This window comes from Theropithecus gelada, chromosome 11 (assembly GCF_003255815.1).
Source record: "Theropithecus gelada isolate Dixy chromosome 11, Tgel_1.0, whole genome shotgun sequence".
Taxonomy (NCBI): domain Eukaryota; kingdom Metazoa; phylum Chordata; class Mammalia; order Primates; family Cercopithecidae; genus Theropithecus; species Theropithecus gelada.
In genome coordinates, this window is record NC_037679.1 from 16,657,741 (window position 1) to 16,678,021 (window position 20,281).

The 20,281-nt window shown below is 49.2% G+C and overlaps 2 protein-coding genes across 9 annotated transcripts; both read left to right on the forward strand.

Moving 5' to 3' along the window:
* Nucleotides 1-1,504: 1,504 nt before the first annotated feature.
* Nucleotides 1,505-13,753, forward strand: PIP4K2C (phosphatidylinositol-5-phosphate 4-kinase type 2 gamma). Of its 5 annotated transcripts, XM_025401318.1 has the most exons (11): nucleotides 1,505-1,806; nucleotides 4,349-4,446; nucleotides 5,439-5,535; nucleotides 6,209-6,352; nucleotides 9,401-9,547; nucleotides 9,736-9,774; nucleotides 10,643-10,756; nucleotides 11,130-11,397; nucleotides 11,564-11,667; nucleotides 11,847-11,957; nucleotides 12,244-13,753. In XM_025401318.1, exons 1-10 carry the CDS (start codon nucleotides 1,633-1,635, stop codon nucleotides 11,925-11,927), a joined length of 1,266 nt encoding a protein of 421 aa, XP_025257103.1. In that variant the 5' UTR covers nucleotides 1,505-1,632; the 3' UTR covers nucleotides 11,928-11,957; nucleotides 12,244-13,753. The 5 variants fall into 5 exon arrangements, with proteins under 5 accessions (XP_025257103.1, XP_025257102.1, XP_025257104.1 ...); XM_025401317.1 differs by having other exon boundaries at nucleotides 11,847-13,753; XM_025401319.1 differs by having other exon boundaries at nucleotides 4,349-4,423; nucleotides 5,470-5,535; nucleotides 11,847-13,753.
* A 906-nt stretch (nucleotides 13,754-14,659) lies between these two features.
* DTX3 (deltex E3 ubiquitin ligase 3) lies at nucleotides 14,660-20,130 on the forward strand. Of its 4 annotated transcripts, XM_025401325.1 has the most exons (7): nucleotides 14,660-15,188; nucleotides 15,902-16,062; nucleotides 16,516-16,578; nucleotides 16,761-16,836; nucleotides 17,197-17,945; nucleotides 18,850-19,067; nucleotides 19,407-20,130. In XM_025401325.1, coding segments are annotated over exons 4-7 (1,044 nt in total). In that variant the 5' UTR covers nucleotides 14,660-15,188; nucleotides 15,902-16,062; nucleotides 16,516-16,578; nucleotides 16,761-16,835; the 3' UTR covers nucleotides 19,483-20,130. The 4 variants fall into 4 exon arrangements, with proteins under 4 accessions (XP_025257110.1, XP_025257111.1, XP_025257109.1 ...); XM_025401326.1 differs by lacking the exon at nucleotides 15,902-16,062; XM_025401324.1 differs by lacking the exon at nucleotides 15,902-16,062 and having other exon boundaries at nucleotides 17,216-17,945.
* The last annotated feature ends 151 nt before the right edge of the window (nucleotides 20,131-20,281 follow it).

The following is a 20,281-nucleotide window of genomic DNA, read 5'->3' on the forward strand; positions in this document are numbered from 1 at the left end:
TCCAAAGAAAGGGAGACTCCCTTTCGCGGTCCACTAACAGGTGCCTTCCCAGGCACTGGTGTTACTGCTTGACCAAGGAGCCCTTAAGCGGCCCTTATTCGGGCATGACAGAGGGCTCACCTCTTGCCTTCTAGGTCACTTCTCACAATGTCCCTTCAGCACCTAACCCTATACCTGCTGGTTATTCCTAGGTTATATTAGTAATGCAACAAAGAGTAATATTAAAAGCTAATGATTTTTTTTTTTTTTTTTTTTTTTGAGACGGAGTCTCGCGCTGTGTCACCCAGGCTGGAGTGCAGTGGCGCGATCTCGGCTCACTGCAAGCTCCGCCTCCCAGGTTCACGCCATTCTCCTGCCTCAACCTCCGAGTAGCTGGGACTACAGGCGCCCACCACCACGCCCGGCTAGTTTTTTGTATTTTTAGTAGAGACGGGGTTTCACCATGTTAGCCAGGATGGTCTCGATCTCCTGACCTCGTGATCCACCCGCCTCGGCCTCCCAAAGTGCTGGGATTACAGGCTTGAGCCACCGCGCCCGGCCAAAAGCTAATGATTAATGTTTATACTAATGATTGATAATAGTCTATAATCATCTCTATATCTAATTTGTATTATAACTATTCTTTATTCTATTTTATTATACTGCAACAGTTTGTGCCTTCAGTCTCTTGCCTCGGCACCTGGGTAATCCTTCGCCCACCACTCCTGACCTCTGGTGATTTGCCCACCTCGGCCTCCCAAAATGCTGGGATTACAGGTGTGAGCTACCGCACCTGGCCTCATTCTTTCTTCTCTCCATATCTTTGTATGCTGTTCTCTCTGTCTAGAAAACCTTTTAACCTCTATTCCTGAACTCCACCCACCCTTCCAAACTCAGTAAAGTCTCTATCCTCTTTGAAGCCTTCCCTGACCAGCTACACTTCCTTTCTTTGTATCATTGGCTTTGCTTCATACACAGCTCTAGGATAGCTCATACCTCGCATACCGCAAACTTGATCTCCACTGGCCAACCAGTGCCATTAGACTCCCAGCTACTTCAGAGCAGTCACTGTCCTATCCTCTGCTTTAATAAAAGGAAAATCAGCCCCTAGACCAGGACCTAGTACAAGTAAGTGCTCAATAAATACTTGTTAAACGAATGAATGAATTTCAAGACGCCTGAGACCACTGATAAGAATTTTGGGTTTTCAAAACCCTCCCCTTCCCAACCCCCATTCGGTAAGAATGCTTTCGCATTAGCATCAGGTCCGAGGTTACTCATTAGAAACTGGGCAAAGCCAGAAGGCGGCCACTTTGCAGCAAAGAAGCCCTAGACCTTGGGAGTCAATCAGGCCAACCCAGGCCGCACCACGATCTCCTAGTTGACAGGTCGAGGGGCTTCGCGCGCCGCTTCCGTCGTCAGCTTACAGGGATCCCGCACGCCAGGTGAGCCCACACACTGCGCGGACATTGGGCAGGCAGGCGCTGGGGGCGGGGCCAGCGTCGCCCCGCCCCGTCCCGCCCCTCCCTGTTCGCGCGTCCGTTGTCCGGCCTCCGGTCACGTGACAGCGGCGCAGGTGAGCGCCGCTTCCGGGGTCGGGCTCCTGGATTGCTGCCGGCTCCGGCTTCCACTTAGTCGGTTGCGCGGGAGACTATGGCGTCCTCCTCGGTCCCACCAGCCACGGTACCGGCGGCGACAGCAGGCCCCGGCCCAGGTTTCGGCTTTGCCTCCAAAACCAAGAAGAAGCATTTTGTGCAGCAGAAGGTGAAGGTGTTCCGGGCGGCCGACCCGCTGATGGGTGTGTTCCTGTGGGGCGTAGCCCACTCGGTGAGAACCAGCCCTAGACCCCTGCAGTCCCGTTCAAACCCCTCGGCTCTCTGGCGTGCCTAATCCAGGCTCCAGCCTCCGGAGCCCCACGCAGTGCCACTCCCCTCCCCCGGGCTGTCTTGGTCCCTGCCCACCAATCCCCAGGTGTTCCCCCAGCAGGTTTTCTGACTGGGCTTTCTTCTCCCCATCAGTCCTTTACTGCTCCACTCTAGTTCCACCTTCCCCCCGTGAAATCCAGCTCCCTGTACTTTGACTCCTTCCTGCCATGTCTAGCTTCAGCCCCAGGCTACAGGGACTGACCAGGACCAGGCGCAAGCGGGGAGGACATTAGGGGGAGTGGCTTTTTCTCCGGTGGTTGTTGGTGAGAGTGTAGGTGGAGGGTGAGAGGCCGAGGGGAATAGATGGATGAAGTTCTTTCACTTTGCTTTCCACCTTGCTTCCCAGCCCCGGTCCTTGGCTTTTGAATCTTGGCTTTGTCTCGGTGAAGCTCCAGGTTTCCTGGACTTTCTAATCCTGCTTGTCCCTTCCTTTCCCTTCCAGAGGTACAGCATTTCAGAGAAGCTACCCCACCCTGAGCTAGAAGTTGCACTTTCTTAGGACTTATGTATATATGCCTTTGGTCTTAACTGCATCCTTATCGCTGGCTGGAGCGATCGTGTTTGGTGTAGGTGGTGGCGATTGTTGACCAAAGAGAAGGCTGAGGAGCTCTGTTCCTGCGGTCACTATGGTGGTGAACTTTTGAAGCAGGAAACTGCTCTGGGAGTTAGGAGGAGGCCTCCATCCCCTTTCCTGAGCATACCTCAGCTGAAAGAAGCACAGCCATTACCCATCTTCCATCAGGTCTGGAGTGGGAGAAATGCAGTGATCTCGAATGTGACACCGAATATTTTCGAAATCAACGTTCTTGAATGGTTATGGTCTTGGCTAGGCTGTGGAGATGGAAGTTGTGAGGAAGAATATCCGTTCTGTCACATTTTTAATTTGTGGTAAAGATTTTCTTAACCACAAATTAAGAATGTTGTTTGTGGCCAGTCGGATCCCTTTTGGATTTGTGGCTCTCCGGGTGGTAAGCTCTTAGTGAGTATTCAGTGGAAGGCACTTGGTATGGGGAAGGCTGATGGAGGTAGGACTGCCTCTCATATGTACCTTCCAGGTGATTCATCCATTCCCTGTGGGATGCTTAACAGGGAGGGTTTTCCCTTGTTAAGGATTGGGGGAGTTACATGTAAGACCTACCTCAGCTTCCCTAGGTATATATACTCTAGCCCCAGCACCCCACCCTCTGCCAACACACATCTACTTCAAGTGTTTGGAATGGAGAAATTCCTTGAACATATGTCTTAGTGATGATTCAGCTTGCCTAGCAGGTGGAGAGGAGGGGGCAGGAGGAGCTGTAGCTGAATTTTAGGCTCAGAATCTCAAGTGGCTTTTTTTTTTTTTTTTTTTTGTCTGGAGGAATATGTTCTGTCCTCCTTTTCTACTGAGAACGGGAGGAGTTGGTTGCACTGCAGTGTGTGTGATTTAGGTTAGACTGCAGTTCATAGCCTCTGTGGAATGATCTAGTAAGGATAGGAAAGGCATTCATTTATTCAGTTAATAGACATGTCAGGATCACTGTGTGCCAAACATTGTGCTAGTTAGACACCTGAGAGATGCAGACGACTAGAATGAGCCCTTGCTCCTGAAGAGCTTGCAATCTGGATGGGTGAACTTACATAAACTAGTGATTGGAGTCATGCAGTAAAAAAGGCAGGTGAAAGATACTGTGGCAACACCAAGGAGAAAGTACAACTCAGGATTTCTAAGTACCAGAGCTCCCTTTCTACCCTGAATTAGCAGACTGCAGATCCTGGGGGCTGAGGAGAGCATGTGATGCTTGTGTCCTTTGGGCTGTGGGTTAGTTTGGCTTTAGGAAACAGATGCCTTAATGAGTTCATAGCCTCTGATTGCCTGCATTCACTCTGAAATCAGCTGCTCTTCCTTTACCTTACACCTAGACAGGTGGGGGCCTACTGCAAACAACTGGGTCAGAGTGGTCTAGGAAGACTGGTCCTGTTTGCAAAGAGATGCCTTTTGCAGGATCTGGACATTTATCCTTTTTGCTGCGGTTGGCCCCACAGAATCCCATTAATGCTCTTGTGCATATTAAAAATGCCTTTTTTTTCTTTTTCTAATGGAACATGTAGCTGCCTTGAGTTTGCAGAGTTTTTTTTTTTTTTTTTTTTTCTAGAATTTCTCACAGCTTTAAAAATAGTCCTGAGTTCCTTACAGGGTTAGCCTAATATAAAATGACTGTTGTGAGCATGAAGTTCCACAGGGTGGGCGTGTTGGGGGCTGTGTGTGAGAGTTGCTTACTGTAGTCCTTCTTGGGCAGCAGAAGGGTTAGACACATTCTCTCACTTCTGTCAAGCATATGCATAGCCAGTGTTTTTAAAGGAATGAGGTTTGAGTGGCCCTTGCGTGACTGTTGCCCAGACACAGTGTGTGGGTAGCTCTCCACACCCTTCCCTATGGCTTCTCTATTCGTGCTTTGGCTTATCAGATCAATGAGCTCAGCCAGGTGCCTCTCCCAGTGATGCTACTGCCAGATGACTTTAAGGCCAGCTCCAAGATCAAGGTCAACAATCACCTTTTCCACAGGTAAGCGATGATCTTTGCCATTCTCATGTCAACCTTCTCAGAATGGAGTAATAAGTAATTTTAAAAGTTTCAGTGAGCTAAAAATTTAACATCCTTCCCAAATGCAGAAATTAGTTTTGTGCAAGGAAACCATGAGAATAATTTCTGGTGTTCCCTATATCCTTATATGAATCAGTGTTATCTGCCCTGTAGCCTGGCAATTCCATAGAGTAAATATGTGCACATACCTGCTCTTTCTCTCTTTTTCTGCTTGTGACTTTGGAGATGCCATGAGAACCATTAGCTTCTGACAGGGACTCCTTGAAAGAAAAACTTGAGTTCTCTAAGCCCTCCTAGTAAAAGAAGATGCCATTTAAAACAGTGGTGTCTGTTGCTGACTTTGGAATGCCTCTGACTTGTTTGAGATTTGGGAAATGGCTGCTGTTTGGATGGGTAGTAGATCCTGGTTCTACTATACCACTTACCAACCATGTTACTTAGGCAGATCACTGAGTCACTCTGAGACAGTCTTCCCTTCTATAAAATGGAAATAATATATTTTTTATAGGAACCTCGCAAGGGCCAGGCGTGGTGGCTCATGCCTGTAATCCTAGCACTTTGGGAGGTCAAGGCAGGTGGATCACTTGAGGTCAGGAGTTCGAGACCAGACTGGCCAATATGGCAAAACCCTGTCTCTACTAAAAATACAAAAAATCAGTCAGGCATGGTGGCACATGCCTGTGGTCCCAGCTACTTGGGAGGCTGAGGCAGGAGAATTGCTTGAACCCAGGGGACGGAGGTTGCGGTGAGCTGAGATTGCACCACTGCACTCCAACCTGGCAACAGAGTGAGACTCTGTCTCAAAAAATAATAATAATAAAAAATAAATAAAGGACCTAACAGAGTTTTATGAGAATCAAAGGAGGTAATATGTCTGAAGGTACACTATAAACTACCAAGTGTATGTAAATGTAATATTGTTTGTTTTCTTACTTTGAAAACCTGAATTTCAGGGAAAATCTACCCAGTCATTTCAAGTTCAAGGAGTATTGTCCCCAGGTCTTCAGGAACCTCCGTGATCGATTTGGCATTGATGACCAAGATTACTTGGTGAGAGTCCATTAAGGGGTGAGGGTAGCCCTTTCTCCCCAGCAACTGAGGAGTACTGTTTGGGACAGCCATATTTGGAGAAATGAGAAGCCTTGGCAAATATGATTCTTTACCTTTTTGTGATTGCAGCATTTTCAAAAATTAAATGAAAACTATAAACCTTGTCCTTGGGGGAAAAGATGTAGATACATTAAGAATTTTGGCTGGGCGCAGTGGTTCACGCCTGTAATCCCAACACTTTGGGAGGCCGAGGTGGGCAGATCACCTGAGGTCAGGAGTTTGAGACCAGCCTGGCCAACATGGCAAAACCCCGTCTCTACTAAAGATACGAAAATTAGCCAGGTGTGGTGGTGCACATCTGTAGTCCCTGCTACTTGGGAGGCTGAGGCAGGAGAATTGCCTGAACTTGGGAGGTGGAGATTGCAGTGAGCTGAGATCGCACCACTACACTCCAGCCTGGGTGACAGAGTGAGACTCCTTGTCAAAAAATTTAAAAAAAAAAAAGAATTTTGCATTCAGTTTCTTTCAGTCCACATATGAACACCTGATGAGGAACCTGTGCTGAATCTCCTACCCCAGGGATTCATCCACTTTCAGCTGACCATTTTCTTATGACTTGTTTCTGCATATAAAGGGGGAGGAAAAGAGCCTCTGGCCCATTTTGTGTCCCCAGGTGTCCCTTACCCGAAACCCCCCCAGCGAAAGTGAAGGCAGTGATGGTCGCTTCCTTATCTCCTACGATCGGACTCTGGTCATCAAAGAAGTATCCAGTGAGGACATTGCTGACATGCATAGCAACCTCTCCAACTATCACCAGGTCAGGCCTCTCTCTAGCCCCATTCTTTCCCTCTCCTCCCTACTCACATATAGCTCAGCTGCTATCAGTAATAGATGCTGACTGGGGAGAAAACTCATTGGAAGAGAGAAACCATAATCATATCTAGCCCTAAATGGGATGAGGGAAGCTATTCTGTCTGATAAGATTTACAGACCGGGCGCAGTGGCTCACACCTGTAGTCCCAGCACTTTAGGAGGCTGAGGCGGGAGGATCACCTGAGGTCGGGAGTTCGAGACCAGTTTGACCAACATGGAGAAACCCTGTCTCTACTAAAAATACAAAATTAGCTGGGCACGGTGACTCATGCCTGTAATCCCAGCTGCTCAGGAGGCTGAGGCAGGAGAATCACTTGAACCTGGGAGGCAGAGGTTGTGGTGAGCTGAGATCATGCATTTGCACTCCAGCCTGGGCAACAAGAGCAAAACTGTGTCTAAAAAAAAAAAGAAAGAAAAAGAAAAAAGATTAAACAAAAGATTGACTTGGAGTGTGGAGTTTATGGAATGTTTTGGCAGTAAAAACACTCTTCTTGAATGTCTCTACTGAAGGAAAAATTTCACCAAAATCAGTGAGCAAGGGGAATACATCAAGCGTCCAAAAGGAGTCGTCGGTTTATGCAACAAATATTGAATATCTCTTATTAGGCCTTATGTTAGGCAGTAGAGAAGGAGGTAAATGAAACATTTGTGGCCCTTACAGATCCCTTGGTCTAATGGCAGTGACCAGTGACTCAGTAGCACACAGCAAGATATATACAATAGTAGAAGTCTGTACAGAATGTTCTGAAGCTAGAGAAGAGCATCCTAACTCACCTGGGGAAAGAAGTGAATTTGGGAGGCTAAAGAGAGTTTTTTAGAGGAGATACTGTAAGAGTTGATCCTTGAACGACTAGTAGAGATTAACCATTGGACAGGGTGGAAGAGCATTCTAGGCAAAGGAAAATAGCACTAGTAAGGTACAGAGCCATGAGAGAACTTGGCGTTAGGAAACTGCAAGAAATTCCATTTGGATGGGATATAATATTATGGAAATAGGCAGGAACCAGATTGTGAAGAGGCTTATAAGCCCCACAAAGAAGTTTGGGCTTTATCCTGAAGGTGGTTTTGCAAAGGGCATGATATATTTGTAATTTAGAAATATTTAGAAAATGTGACAGCATTTTAGAGAATGGATTGGTGGGAGGTGACGCTCGGAGGGTGGATACCAGTTAGGAGGCAATTTTAATAGTCCAGGGTAGAAACGGTGAAGACCTGAGGGAGTGATGGTGATCGGGATAGAAAGGAAGACCTACGGGAGAACTGAGATTTAAGAGACAGGGGCCTCCAAGTTCCTGGTGAGGGATAACTGGGTGCCCATTCGCCAGAAATTAGAAACAGAGGAACAGGTTTTTGGAGGAAAAAAGTTCTGATTTGGACATACTGAATTTGAGGTTTCTGCAATTCATCCAGATGAGGATGTCCAGTAAGTGGTTGGGGCATGGGTACAGAATTCAGGAAAAAGGATTAGACTGGGAGTATAGGTTTGAGAATTATATGTAAATAAGTGATCATTAAAACCATGACTATAGATACGATTATCGTAGGGCGGTTGTGTGCAGTGAAATGAAAAGAAAGTTGAGGACAACCTAAAGGAGCAAGTGAAGAGATGAGCCCATAAAGGAAACTAAGAGTAGATCGACACTTTTAGTTATTTATGCTGTACTACATTCCATAAAGGATTCGAGGACAGAGAGGAGGGGAAAATCGGGAAGGTGGTATAATAAGAGCTGAGGATGAAGAGAGTTTTAAGAAGAGACTGGTCAATAGGATCAAGTGCCACGAAGCTGAAATACAACAATGACTAGAATACTTACTAGATTTGACAACTGAGGGATATGGGGGAGATTTCAGAGGAGAAATGAGGTATAAACCTGATTTCAGTGATTCAAGGTGTGAATGAGAGACAGGAGATGAATTTATTGCTGATTACTTTTCTGAGAAGGTTGGCTGTGAAGAGAAAGAGGCAGCACACAGAAAGAGAGATGGTAAGCACTGAAGGAATAATTTTTTTTTTTTTTTGAGAGACAGGATCTCACTATGTTGCCCAGACTGGTCCCAAACTCCTGGGCTCAAGCGATCCTCCTGCTTCAGCCTCCCAAGTAGCTAAATTACAGGTGTGAGCCTGGCTTAATAGGATAATTTTTTAAAAAGAATCCAAGTTGTAGGCCGGGCGCAGTGGCTCATGCCTGTAATTCTAGCACTTTGGGAGGCCGAGCTGGGCAGATTGCCTGAGTTCAGGAGTTCGAGACCAGCCTGGGTAACACAGTGAAACCCCACCTCTACTAAATACAAAAAATTAGCTGAGCATGGCAGTGTGCACCTGTACTCCCAGCTACTCGGGAGGCTGTGGCAGGAGAATTGCTTGAACCTGGAAGGCGGAGGTTACAGTGAGTCGAGATTGCGCCACTTTACTCCAGCCTGGGCAACAGAGTGAGACTCCATCTCCAAAAAAAAAAAAAAGAAAAAAAAATCCAAATTGTAGGCCATCACGCAGACTTTTTTTTTTTTTTTTTAGGTGTAAAAATCTGTGTTTATATTACAGTGACAGAATGATACAGTACAGCTCAACCCGATGCAGACATTTTAAACTATGGGAATCTAGCCTATGAAGAAACACTGCTCTAGATAAAATGATTTAATTGATAAGATGTAAGTTCTAATCCTGATTCTGTGCCACTTGCATATAGAGAGGGTCTAAAATAAGGATAACAACATTTAACCTCCCTCATCTCAAAGAATGATAAAGGTGAATCGAGAGATAACACTTTAAAATTAAGAGATGTAAAATGGAAAGAATCAGAGGAAAGGGGGATTCAGAAATGGCATGGATAACCTGGAGCATTTTGGGGAAGCTTCTACCACTTTTGACTTTGTAACCTCTCTACTTGAAGTCTTCTGCTCCACCCTGGAATGGCAGTGTTTGAATTTCCCTGGACTGTTTGTGTATCTGCTACTCAGTCTCTCCCCATTCCTTCCCCTTCTTTCACTATAGTACATTGTGAAGTGCCATGGCAACACACTTCTGCCCCAGTTCCTGGGGATGTACCGAGTCAGTGTGGACAATGAAGACAGCTACATGCTTGTGATGCGCAATATGTTTAGCCACCGTCTTCCTGTGCACAGGAAGTATGACCTAAAGGTAAGAAGAGGATATCTCGGACTTAGAGGGAGGCTCCTGATAGCCTGAGAATGGGGAAGACCCTGGGAGGTCTTTGGATGATTCCTTTTAAGGGAAAGAAGGCTGGGTTTGAGTACTCATCTTAGGGGCTGGGTTCTGACTGTTCTTTTAGCCACTTCTACTGACTTGGTCTTTGGGTCTCTCTGCAGGGTTCCCTAGTGTCCCGGGAAGCCAGCGATAAGGAAAAGGTGATAGTAATTTTATGTGCTAGGGTGAGGGATGAGGGATGAGGGAGGGCAGATGAGGGGAACTTCTTAGGATGGAGAGGCCACTCTATATAGGAATAGGGATTACTAGCTATTTATTATCTTAAACCACTTAAAAGAAGAGGGGGGTAAACTTCTGTTGATCCGGGGATTGTTTGGAAGGGGCAGTGGGAGCAGCTGCTTTAACACTGGCATGGATTATTCCATATGGAAGGCTTGGGGATGGGTGAGGATGCCAGACTTGAAGAGCAAAATGTTTAACTTCCACTTCCCATTCTGGGTTATTTTATTCAAGCAGCTATTTTGCTTAAGAAGACACAGGCCGGGCAGGTGGCTCATGCATGTAATCCCAGCACTTTAGAAGGCCAAGGCAGGAGGACTGCTTGAGCCCAGGAGTTCCAGACCAGCCTAGGCAACGTAATCTCTACAAAAAACAAAAAAATTAGCTGGGCGTGGTGGCATGTGCCTGTAGTCCCAGCTACTCGGGAGGCTGAGGTGGGAGAATCACTTGAGTCCGGGAGGTTGAGGCTACAGTGAGCTGAGATCGCACCACTATCATTCCACCCTGGGCAATAGAGTGATCGAGATCCTATCTCAAAAAAAAAAAAAAGTCAGCCTGGAGGGTCTTGACTGAAAACCATAAGCAGAGAGTAGTGGGATGTGATTGGGGATACAGCTGTAGTGACTGAGTCTGTGGAAGTCACTGGAGGTGAGAACAAACCAGGGAAGCATCACAGTGTGGAGTTAGATGAGATCTAACTGAGCTAGCATAGAGCCCTAGACAGAAGGTGGGATTTTGAGACCTTGGGAAAGGGATATGCTCCCAAGATGTCCCTTTACCTATTCTTAGGTTAAAGAATTGCCCACCCTTAAGGATATGGACTTTCTCAACAAGAACCAGAAAGTATATATTGGTGAAGAAGAGAAGAAAATATTTCTGGAGAAGCTAAAGAGAGATGTGGAGGTGATGATTGGGTGCTCTGGGAAATGGCTTTCCTTTTTTTGCTATCTAGAGGGTAGTTGTCTCTTTCATTCACAGTATAAGGGAGCTCCACCCCTTCCCTTTATTCTTCAGGTCCTCTGCATGTATGGGGGTTTAGTATGAGACATGAAAAACCCCTGGAGTTGACCCATGGAAGGGGTGGCTGGAATAAGCTAAAAGGATGATCTTAGATACCAGGACATGTAGGCACTAAAGGGCAGTGGTATGCCCTGCAACCTTAATTTTTACACTTCCTTTCTCCAGGAGGGCCCCAGAAATTCAAAGGTACAGGTACGGGGTGATACCTAGCAGTGAAGAGTGAGAGAGAGGTGTCTGATTTGTCAGTGGGTCTCAGTTTCTAGTGCAGCTGAAGATCATGGACTACAGCCTTCTGCTGGGCATCCACGACATCATTCGGGGCTCTGAACCAGAGGAGGAAGGGCCCGTGCGGGAGGATGAGTCAGAGGTGGATGGGGACTGCAGCCTGACTGGACCTCCTGCTCTGGTGGGCTCCTATGGCACCTCCCCCGAGGGTATCGGAGGCTACATCCATTCCCATCGGCCCCTGGGCCCAGGAGAGTTTGAGTCCTTCATTGATGTTTATGCCATCCGGAGTGCTGAAGGTGAGAGAACCGGGACAATTTAAGGGTGGAGAGGGGATTGTTCCTGAAGGACAGAGACCAGAGTGGTGGGGGAGAGCCTGATGAGCTTTTCAGAACAAAACTGACTGGTTCCTGGAGAAAGGGAATTGGAACTAAACCTGCTCTGAATCGTTGGTCTCTCTCCCAGGAGCCCCCCAGAAGGAGGTCTATTTCATGGGCCTCATTGATATCCTTACACAGTATGATGCCAAGAAGAAAGCAGCTCATGCAGCCAAAACTGTCAAGCATGGGGTGAGAGTTCCCAAAAGCCTTTCCTTTCCTGTCTTGACTACTCTTTGGGAAGAGACAGCCTCTTGTGCCAGAGCAATGGGGTGGCAAAAGAATGGAAGTGGTCTGGGGTAGATTGGGTGGGGGTGATGGGGACGGATGCTAGGGTGGCCTGACACATTGTTCCATATCTTCTCTCACAGGCTGGGGCAGAGATCTCTACTGTCCATCCGGAGCAGTATGCTAAGCGATTCCTGGATTTTATTACCAACATCTTTGCCTAAGAGACTGCCTGATTCTCTCTGATGTTCAAGGTGGTGGGGTTCTGAGACGCTTGGGGGAATTGTGGATATTCTAGCCACCACTTCTCTTATTCCTTTGCTAAATTCAGGCTGCAGGCTCCTTCCATCCAGATAACTCCATCCTGTTGAGTAGGCTGTTTCTGACCCTCAGAAATACATTGTCCCTTTTCCCCCTTTGCCCATTTTTCTTCCCTCTCCCTCCCCACAAGAAGTCTGCTTGTAGTATTAGAATGTCATTGTTGACTCTCTCCCAAGTGCCTTGATCTTTGTAATATCTCCTGTTGTTTCTATGATATAGGAGCTAGGGGAAGGGGGTTGTTTGTCATCTTCAGGACCTGACTGGACAGATGGACCTGGCTCAAGCAACTACTCTGGATGCACGTTGCTGTGTGGGATGAACTAAAAGTGTCTGAATTTTGCTGATAACTTTATAGAACTCACTATGGCATGCTTCCCTCCTGGTGGGCCCTAGGATGGATGACAGTCAGGATACTACAGATGTGGGTGCAGGCATGCACACACACGATGGAATATGGCCAGTCCTACCCAGGTGGGGTAAAGAGTGGGTCAGCAACCTGGCACCTCACAGAGGTGGGACCTAAGAGAACTCTTGTGATTATGCAGAGAATTGGATTGGGTCTCTGTCAAAGATTGAGTAATCTCTTCCCTCACCTCAATTCCATCTCCACTCATCTCTACATCTGGGCACAGGAGCCCAGAGATGGCCAAAATCATTCAAGCCTGGGGGAAGGTGTTTGACTACTGCTGCTCTTCACCAGAACCTCACACCTCTCCTGGGACTGGAACCCTTCAGTGGGTTTGTGGCCAGTTTTGGAGGCTGGGATGATGGGCCAGGGTGTAAGATTCATTCTCCATGTTAAATTTCCTTTCATCCTGCCTAGCCATCCCCAAGGTTTATTTCCAGAAGAAAGGAATATCTCTACTTGGATCAATTCTGGTCATTTCAAGAGGATGGAGGCCTCAAGTGTGGGAACTTCCCCTACTCCCTGGATGTGTGTGCCTAGCACACTTCCTTCTCCCTCCCCTTTTTTCCAGTTGGATTTGTTTTTCTGTTCTCTTCTGTCCTGTCTTATACTGCAACTGTGTCTCCTAGGGGACAGATGGCCTTCTTTGTCATCTTCACTCTCCACCCCCAGAGAGGAGTCAGAGCCATAACTCAATCACTCAGCCCCTCCAAAGATAGTTGAGTTGATGTGTGATATTCTCATAATGTTGAGAACCCTGATGAGATATATTATCTTCCCCTCGCTACAATGCCTCTGGGGCCAAGGCACCCATTCTTCTTGGTATCCTCCATCCCTCTTGAGGCTTCCACTTTTTTTTTTTTTTTAAACATAAAGGTGGGCACCAGCAACTGGCCTGTGGTGATGCAAAGCTGCTTTGCTCTGTATCTGGCTGGACTGATCTGTCTCACAAGAAGCCATGAGGCCATAGAGAGAAGCTCTCTCTCCCCTTCATCTTCTGCTCCAAAGGTGGTAACAAGAGGCATACCCATTGGGGTTGGAGCCCCCTTATAACATCTTCCTGTCAGAAGACTGATGGATCTTTTTCATTCCAACCATCTCCCTTTCCCCCGATGAACGCAATAAAACTCGGACACCAGCAACCGTTGTTCTTTAGAAATGGGTTTTCTGATCGCATGGCTGATGTATTATGGGCAGTATGGATGTCTTCATTTGTTGCTTCTGTTTTTCATCTTTTTTTGTTTTATTAATAAAAAATTGTGTATTTGCTCCCATTACTATCATAATACAGGGAATAAATTATTCAATCCAAATTCCTGTACAGAAATTTTTATTTTTTTATTTTTATTTTTTTAATTTCACTTCTCTGAGGAAGCCTGTGCTTAAGGGTGCAGAGACCAGCTGAAGAATTCTGGTGTTCAAGGTGTTGGGCCCCTAACTAAGGATGTGGGTTTCTACACAGATGGCTGGGAACGTTTTTTAAAAAGCTGTGAAGGGTGTGCACTGGAATGGAAAACTTAGTCTTCAACTTCGTGGAAGGTCAGAGGTAGTGAGGGCCAGGGAAGGGTAGGGTGATGGGACCCTTCCTCTTCCCTGAGTTCTGGGCTTGCTAACACTCCATCTTTGTAAAGGTGAGTAGGCCTCTCAGCCCACCAGCTAAAAGAAACGGAATCCAGTATTCCCCCAGGCTTCCTGGGAAAGCTGTCTTCTTCCTGGAGGGAAGGAAGAGTACAGCAGAGTCCTGGGAAAGTGAAGAAAGTGACCAGCCCTCCAGTCTAGAGGGGGAGTGAAAAAGGGGTGGATGAATAGAGGTTGTTGCCAGTTTAGGAGATTCCTGTCTTGGCTGAGGAAGTCTTTTGGCTGGTGGAAAAACCTGGCTTGATGTGGCCCTAGGGAAGTGAGTTGAATTGGGCAGAGACTGCTTGATGTGGGAAGCAGAGCAGAGCTTTTTTTTTTTTTTTTCCTGAGAGTTTTTAACTCTATTTGAACCATACACACTTGACACTACCACCACCTCAAGCCATTTTTTAAAAAATGTATTCGTTTCCCATTCTGCACCAGCCTCCATATCCCTGTTTGTGGAAAGAGAAAAATCAGAGGCACTTACCAATGACCAACTGAGAGCAGGTTGTGGGGGTCACAGGAGGTAACAATCTAGAAAGAGGCAGATGAGGGAGGGGATTGAAATAGTTTAGTACCCGGATTTGTTTATTTTTTAAAACCAATGCTTTTTTTTTACTATGACTCTTCCCATCCCACATTGTTCCTCAAAGGCCCTTCTACCATAAGGATTCAAAAAATTGCCGCCCTCCCCCCCGAATCCCCATATACCCACCAACACTTCACCCACCCATCCACCACCAGCTCCCCGGAGCTGCTACGCAGCTGGCTGGGAAAGAAAAGGGAGAGTGCTCCGCCGGGAGCGGGGAGCGAGAAGGGTGGCGTCTCCAGGGATTTAACCTCCTACCCTCAGTTCCATGACGCCACCCCCTCCCTCCAAAGACTGGAACAGCGCCTCCATTTTTGTTTTGGGGAGGAAGGGCAGGGGCTTGCGGATAGAAGGGGGTCAAAGGAACGGTGATCATCACCTGTGAGGGGAAAGAGGGTGCTGTCCTCCCTCCTTCCCTTTCCCTCAGCCTGCACCCCCTGCAACCCCCAACCTTTCGGGGTCTCCCCCCCCGCCTTGTTGCTAAGGCCCGGACCGTCATCCCAGCAACAGCCTCAGTCATGTGACCGGCAATGGCGGCGCTGACGAGAGGTAGGTGAGCCCGGCGCCCCCCACACCCACCGCGCGCCCCCCAGGCCCCGCTCGCACCCCTCACACGCCCCTCGCTCCCCCGGCGTCCCCTCTTCCATCTCCCCTCCCCGCGCGCGGCTCCGGGTTCCCCGCTCCGTGCCCGGCCGATCATCTTTCTAGCACCCTCCAGCCTTGGCCTCCATTCGGGGGTTCTGAGGGCTGCGATCGGGGCCGACATGCATCCCCGCCCGGCAATGGGGATCCGGGGGCTTTGGCGAGTGAGGGATGTGGGGAGTTGGTTCCGGGTCGGGTCTTGGAGGAGGCCGTGGGGGTAGGGCGGGAGCTGCCTCAGTGGATGCCCCCAGGGACCCTTGCCCTTCCGGGCTGTCCCTCCCTCTGGCCTCTATCTAGAGGGAGAGACTGTCCCTTGTCCGGCCTGGGTTCCCACAGAGGAATCACAGACCCACCCTAAACTGTGGCCCCGCCTCCCTTTTCTGTGCCAGCAGGACTTGGAGCTAGGACACCTAGGTCCTGGGTCCCCTGTGATGGGGAGGGGGGTGTTGCAGCGCAGATACACTGTATGGGCTGAGACTCTAGGGTTCCATTTTCACTTTATGAATCTCGAGGTGCATCTGGCCTTGGGGGACGATGATGGAGGCATGAAGGGACAGCTGCTCCTTTTTGGATCAGTCATTGAATGGAGGTCACACTAATGGCCCTTCTTTCTGTTTGAGCTGCATTTGGAAGTGTTGTGGGTACAGCCTGGTAGCCCAATGCGACCAGACTCAGGGGAAACATCAGGCCCCTCCAGCTGAGCCCTTGTGTGAGCCCCGCCCCTCCCTAAATGCCAGACTTAGGAGCTGACAGACAGCCCTGCCTGTGCTGGGTTTAAAAGGTGACAATGAGAACTTTGTTATTGCAGGGGCTGCTGCCACTTTGTTCACATCCTTAACAGACTTCAGCAGAAGGGACTGAGTTAGCTCTCAAGGAAGGCTCCCTGGCAATAGGGGCTGAATTATTTGGGAACGTGGAGCAGGGCGAGGAGTTGGAGAGCATAGGAAATATTCCGGTCCATGTGATCTGAGGGAGGTGGCAAGAAGACCTCCACCTGTGTGGGCGTTTTCTTTCCTGACATCTTTTATGTGTGCCCTAGGCTTTCTTGGGGGCCTCAGAGCTGGGGAAGAAAGGAGGAAGGTTAGCATGTTCCTTCTTGAGCAACTTGGGGAGAAGCTGATGATGGAATTGTGCAGAGGAGAGAGGAGATGGAAGTGGAGTTTTTATTTCTGGGTTGGCTGAGGGAAATGGTAACATTTGCCATCATAACTTTTTACCCTTCCCCTATTCCCAGTCCTGGTCAGCTGAGTGGAAATAGAAGGATTTCTGCTGCCATCATCTTCCATGGGCTTCCCAGGTATCTCCCCCACCAGGGATCCTCAATTTTCACCCTTAAGCTGGTTTCCTTCATTCCATGTTACCATTCTCAGTAACCTATACCCAGGTTTCTGTCTCTGTTCCATGGGCTGCTGGGTTGGGGGCCATGGGAATTGGGAGAAGGGGTTTCTCACTTTCCTTCCTTTTTTTCCACCCTACCAGCTCACACGACCTACAAGTAGGGAGCAGGGAAAAAAGAGTGAGCCTGCATGCCAATTCTAAGCTCTTCAGGATCAAAGTAAGCAAAAAGGAGGGGCAAAAAGGAGGGGCAAAAAGTCTCCCTCCCCTTTAAAGAGCCCATTTTCCCCCCCAGAAGTGGGAGGGGCAAATTGTTTCTATGATCTGGGAGAAATGACAGGAGAAACAAGACTGATACTTGGCTTAGATGATAATACAGCTCTGGAAACTTTTTTGCTCTTCAGTGGGCGCTGGGTTTGGAAGATAAGGGGAGAGAGAATATGAATTTGGGGGAAGGGTTGGGGATTAGGCTTTGAGAAAACAGAGGTAATAGAGGGTTTGGAAGGAACCTGAAGTAGGAGGCACTGATACTTGTCAAATGGGGACCCCCCACCCTGAGTCCCTTTCACCCTGGGGGCAGTGTCGTTCGTCCTGTCCAGAATGGCAGCCTGTGGAGGCACCTGCAAGAACAAAGTGACTGTCTCCAAGCCTGTGTGGGACTTCCTGAGCAAAGAGACCCCAGCCCGGCTGGCCCGGCTTCGGGAGGAGCATCGTGTGTCCATCCTCATAGATGGCGAGACTTCTGACATCTATGTTCTCCAGCTTTCCCCACAGGGCCCTCCCCCGGCCCCTCCCAATGGGCTCTACCTAGCCCGGAAGGCTCTTAAGGGGCTGCTAAAAGAGGCAGAGAAAGAGCTGAAGAAAGCTCAGAGGCAGGGGGAGCTGATGGGCTGTCTGGCTCTGGGGGGTGGAGGGGAGCACCCTGAGATGCACCGCGCAGGCCCACCCCCTCTCCGAGCAGCCCCACTTCTGCCCCCAGGGGCTCGGGGGCTCCCCCCTCCTCCTCCCCCCCTGCCCCCACCTCTTCCTCCTCGCCTTCGGGAGGAGGCAGAAGAGCAGGAGAGCACCTGCCCCATCTGTCTGGGGGAGATCCAGAATGCCAAGACATTGGAGAAGTGCCGGCATTCATTCTGCGAGGGCTGCATCACCCGGGCTCTGCAGGTGAAAAAGGCCTGCCCCATGTGCGGCCGCTTCTATGGGCAGCTGGTGGGCAACCAGCCCCAGAATGGGCGGATGCTGGTCTCTAAGGACGCCACCCTCCTACTACCCAGCTATGAGAAGTATGGCACCATTGTCATCCAGTACGTCTTCCCGCCCGGTGTCCAGGGGGTAAGAAGACCATGGCCCGCCCTTACCCTTTGGCTCTCCCCAGGCTCTGACCTAGGAAAACCGGGTGAGGGTGAGTGTGCTTGTTAGATGTGAGACAGTCTTGCTGTCTTCCACTATGCCCTCTTACTCAGTGCCCTAGACCTAGGAGGTCCCTGTGAGGCCCAGCTTTTCCATCCCTGTGATCCCAAGGCACATGTGAAAATCAGATATGAGCTAGGAAAAAAAAGCAAGTCAGATACGAGAGAAAGGAATTGCATATTACTTCCTTGATGAACACAAATACTGTGCTGACATCTTGGCAGAGGTAAATTCTGTGGAGGTGGTGGCTTAGGGGCAGGGAGGCACAATAGGAAGGGATCTGACCAACCCAACAGAGCCAGGAGCATCACTCGGTAAAAACGGGAGTGGTCAAGGCCTATAGGTGTCTTCCTGCTGGACAAAGAGTAATGTGCAATTCTGGCTGCAGAGGGTTGAAGAAGCTGCAGAGAAGACTGATGGAAAATGGAACAGGTTAGACAGTGGCAGAAACATTAGGAATATTTTCAGGTTAAGGGAAGGCTGAAAGATAGATTATTCTGTCTTCACATTTCTGCTGAGTTGTCTGGAGTATAGGGACCAGCTACCTTCCATCACTTCTGAGAATCCATTTGTTGCTGAATGGAGACTTGAGGGATTGAGACAGCAGAAAAAACCTCTTAACATGTAAAGATTATGCTCTGAAACAGGCTCTTGCTGCCAAGGCCATATAATCTCTCCTTCTGTGGAAAGCTGTCAGCCTGTTGCTGCCCTATCCGCATTAGCTGGGGATGCTCAGACAGAGACTGGCCTGGATGATGCTTCACTGGCATCTGGGCCTTAGGATGCCTGGCTGCTCACTGCCCACTCTGCTTCACCTTCCTCCTAGGCTGAACACCCAAACCCAGGAGTTCGGTATCCTGGCACCACACGGGTGGCCTACCTCCCGGACTGCCCTGAGGGCAACAAGGTGCTGACCCTGTTCCGCAAGGCGTTTGACCAGCGTCTCACCTTCACTATCGGCACGTCCATGACCACAGGGAGACCGAATGTCATCACCTGGAATGACATCCACCACAAGACCAGCTGCACAGGGGGACCCCAGCTGTGCGACCCCTCTTCATTTCCTTTCCCTTGGCTCCTCCCCTTTCCTCCATTTCCACTGAGGGACCCACCAACCCCTTGCTCTGGGAGCCTCCTAACTGGAGAAGACCACTTCCAAACTGTTCAGCCGTCTCAGTTTCTCCTACATTCAACCTGGTCCTGGTGTGCCCAGCTTAGCCTACAAAAATAAGCAGAATTGGGCTAAGTTATCTTGGGTTTGGAGGTGTCCTCCCTTAGGGGAGGTGGGGAGGTATCTGAGTCACCTAGAATAAGGGTGAGCATGGGGATAATAGCAAGTTCCAACAGCTAACAACCCTCACCCTCATTTCTCTTTGCTCCCAGGTTTGGGTACCCAGACCCTACCTACCTGACCCGGGTGCAAGAGGAGCTGAGAGCGAAGGGTATCACAGATGACTGAAGGACATCGCCTTTGCCAAGGCCCCTGCTGTCCACCTCTACTAGGACCCAGCAGAAGCCTCTTTCTCCTCTCTGCCCCCCGCCCCCCACAACACACCTGTAGGGGACCTGTCTGACTGGGAAGGGCGTTCTGAGAGGGAGGGGGCAATCCCTTCCCCCATCCCCCACCGGCCAAGTGTTTCAATGCAGTGTGAGCCACTCCCTTCTGGCAGAGGCCGACCTCCGAGGCTCTGTTCTCCGCTCCCGGTGTACATATATTCCCGGTTTCCCTGCCCCTCCAATGCCCTTGGCTTTTTCTGGTGTGCTGTGCTCCATGACCAAGCCGAGAAAGGACCTAGGGTGGGGAAGGGAGGGTCTCTTGATTCCCAACTGCCCCCACATACTGCTTCACCGCTGAACTTAGGGTGCTGGAGAGGAGGAATTGGGCTGATATGAGCTCCCCACCACGCCCCATGGAGCCAGCTGTGTGTGTTCATCAGATACAGTTCTCCCTTAACCTTGTCCTTTCTTTCCTGTGTCCCAGTCTCCGTCAGTCTGTCTTTCTCCGCTCTTCTCTGACCCCTGTGAGGAACCTCCTTACCCTGTTCTGGAATCGCTGCCAGACTGTAGCTTTTAATTTAATAAAAATAAAGTAAAATATGCAACTCTTCATGCCACACCCGTTCTTTTCCAGGGACTGGGTGGGGGTGGGGTGGGGAGAGGGACCTGCTGGAAAGGGGAGAGGGGGTGATAGGGAGATCCCTGTGTGCCCTCCCAGCCCCTCTGCCTCCTGAGGACCTGGGGAACGGGATGCACCAGCG

Coding starts and splice junctions, on each gene's coding strand:
- PIP4K2C (XM_025401317.1), top strand. CDS start 1,633: ATGGCGTCCTCCTCGGTCCCACCAGCCACGGTACCGGCGGCGACAGCA. Junction 9,775..10,642: donor AAGCCAGCGATAAGGAAAAG/GTGATAGTAATT, acceptor ACCTATTCTTAG/GTTAAAGAATTGCCCACCCT. Junction 10,757..11,129: donor AGCTAAAGAGAGATGTGGAG/GTGATGATTGGG, acceptor AGTGGGTCTCAG/TTTCTAGTGCAGCTGAAGAT.
- DTX3 (XM_025401323.1), top strand. Junction 17,946..18,849: donor TCCCGCCCGGTGTCCAGGGG/GTAAGAAGACCA, acceptor CCTTCCTCCTAG/GCTGAACACCCAAACCCAGG.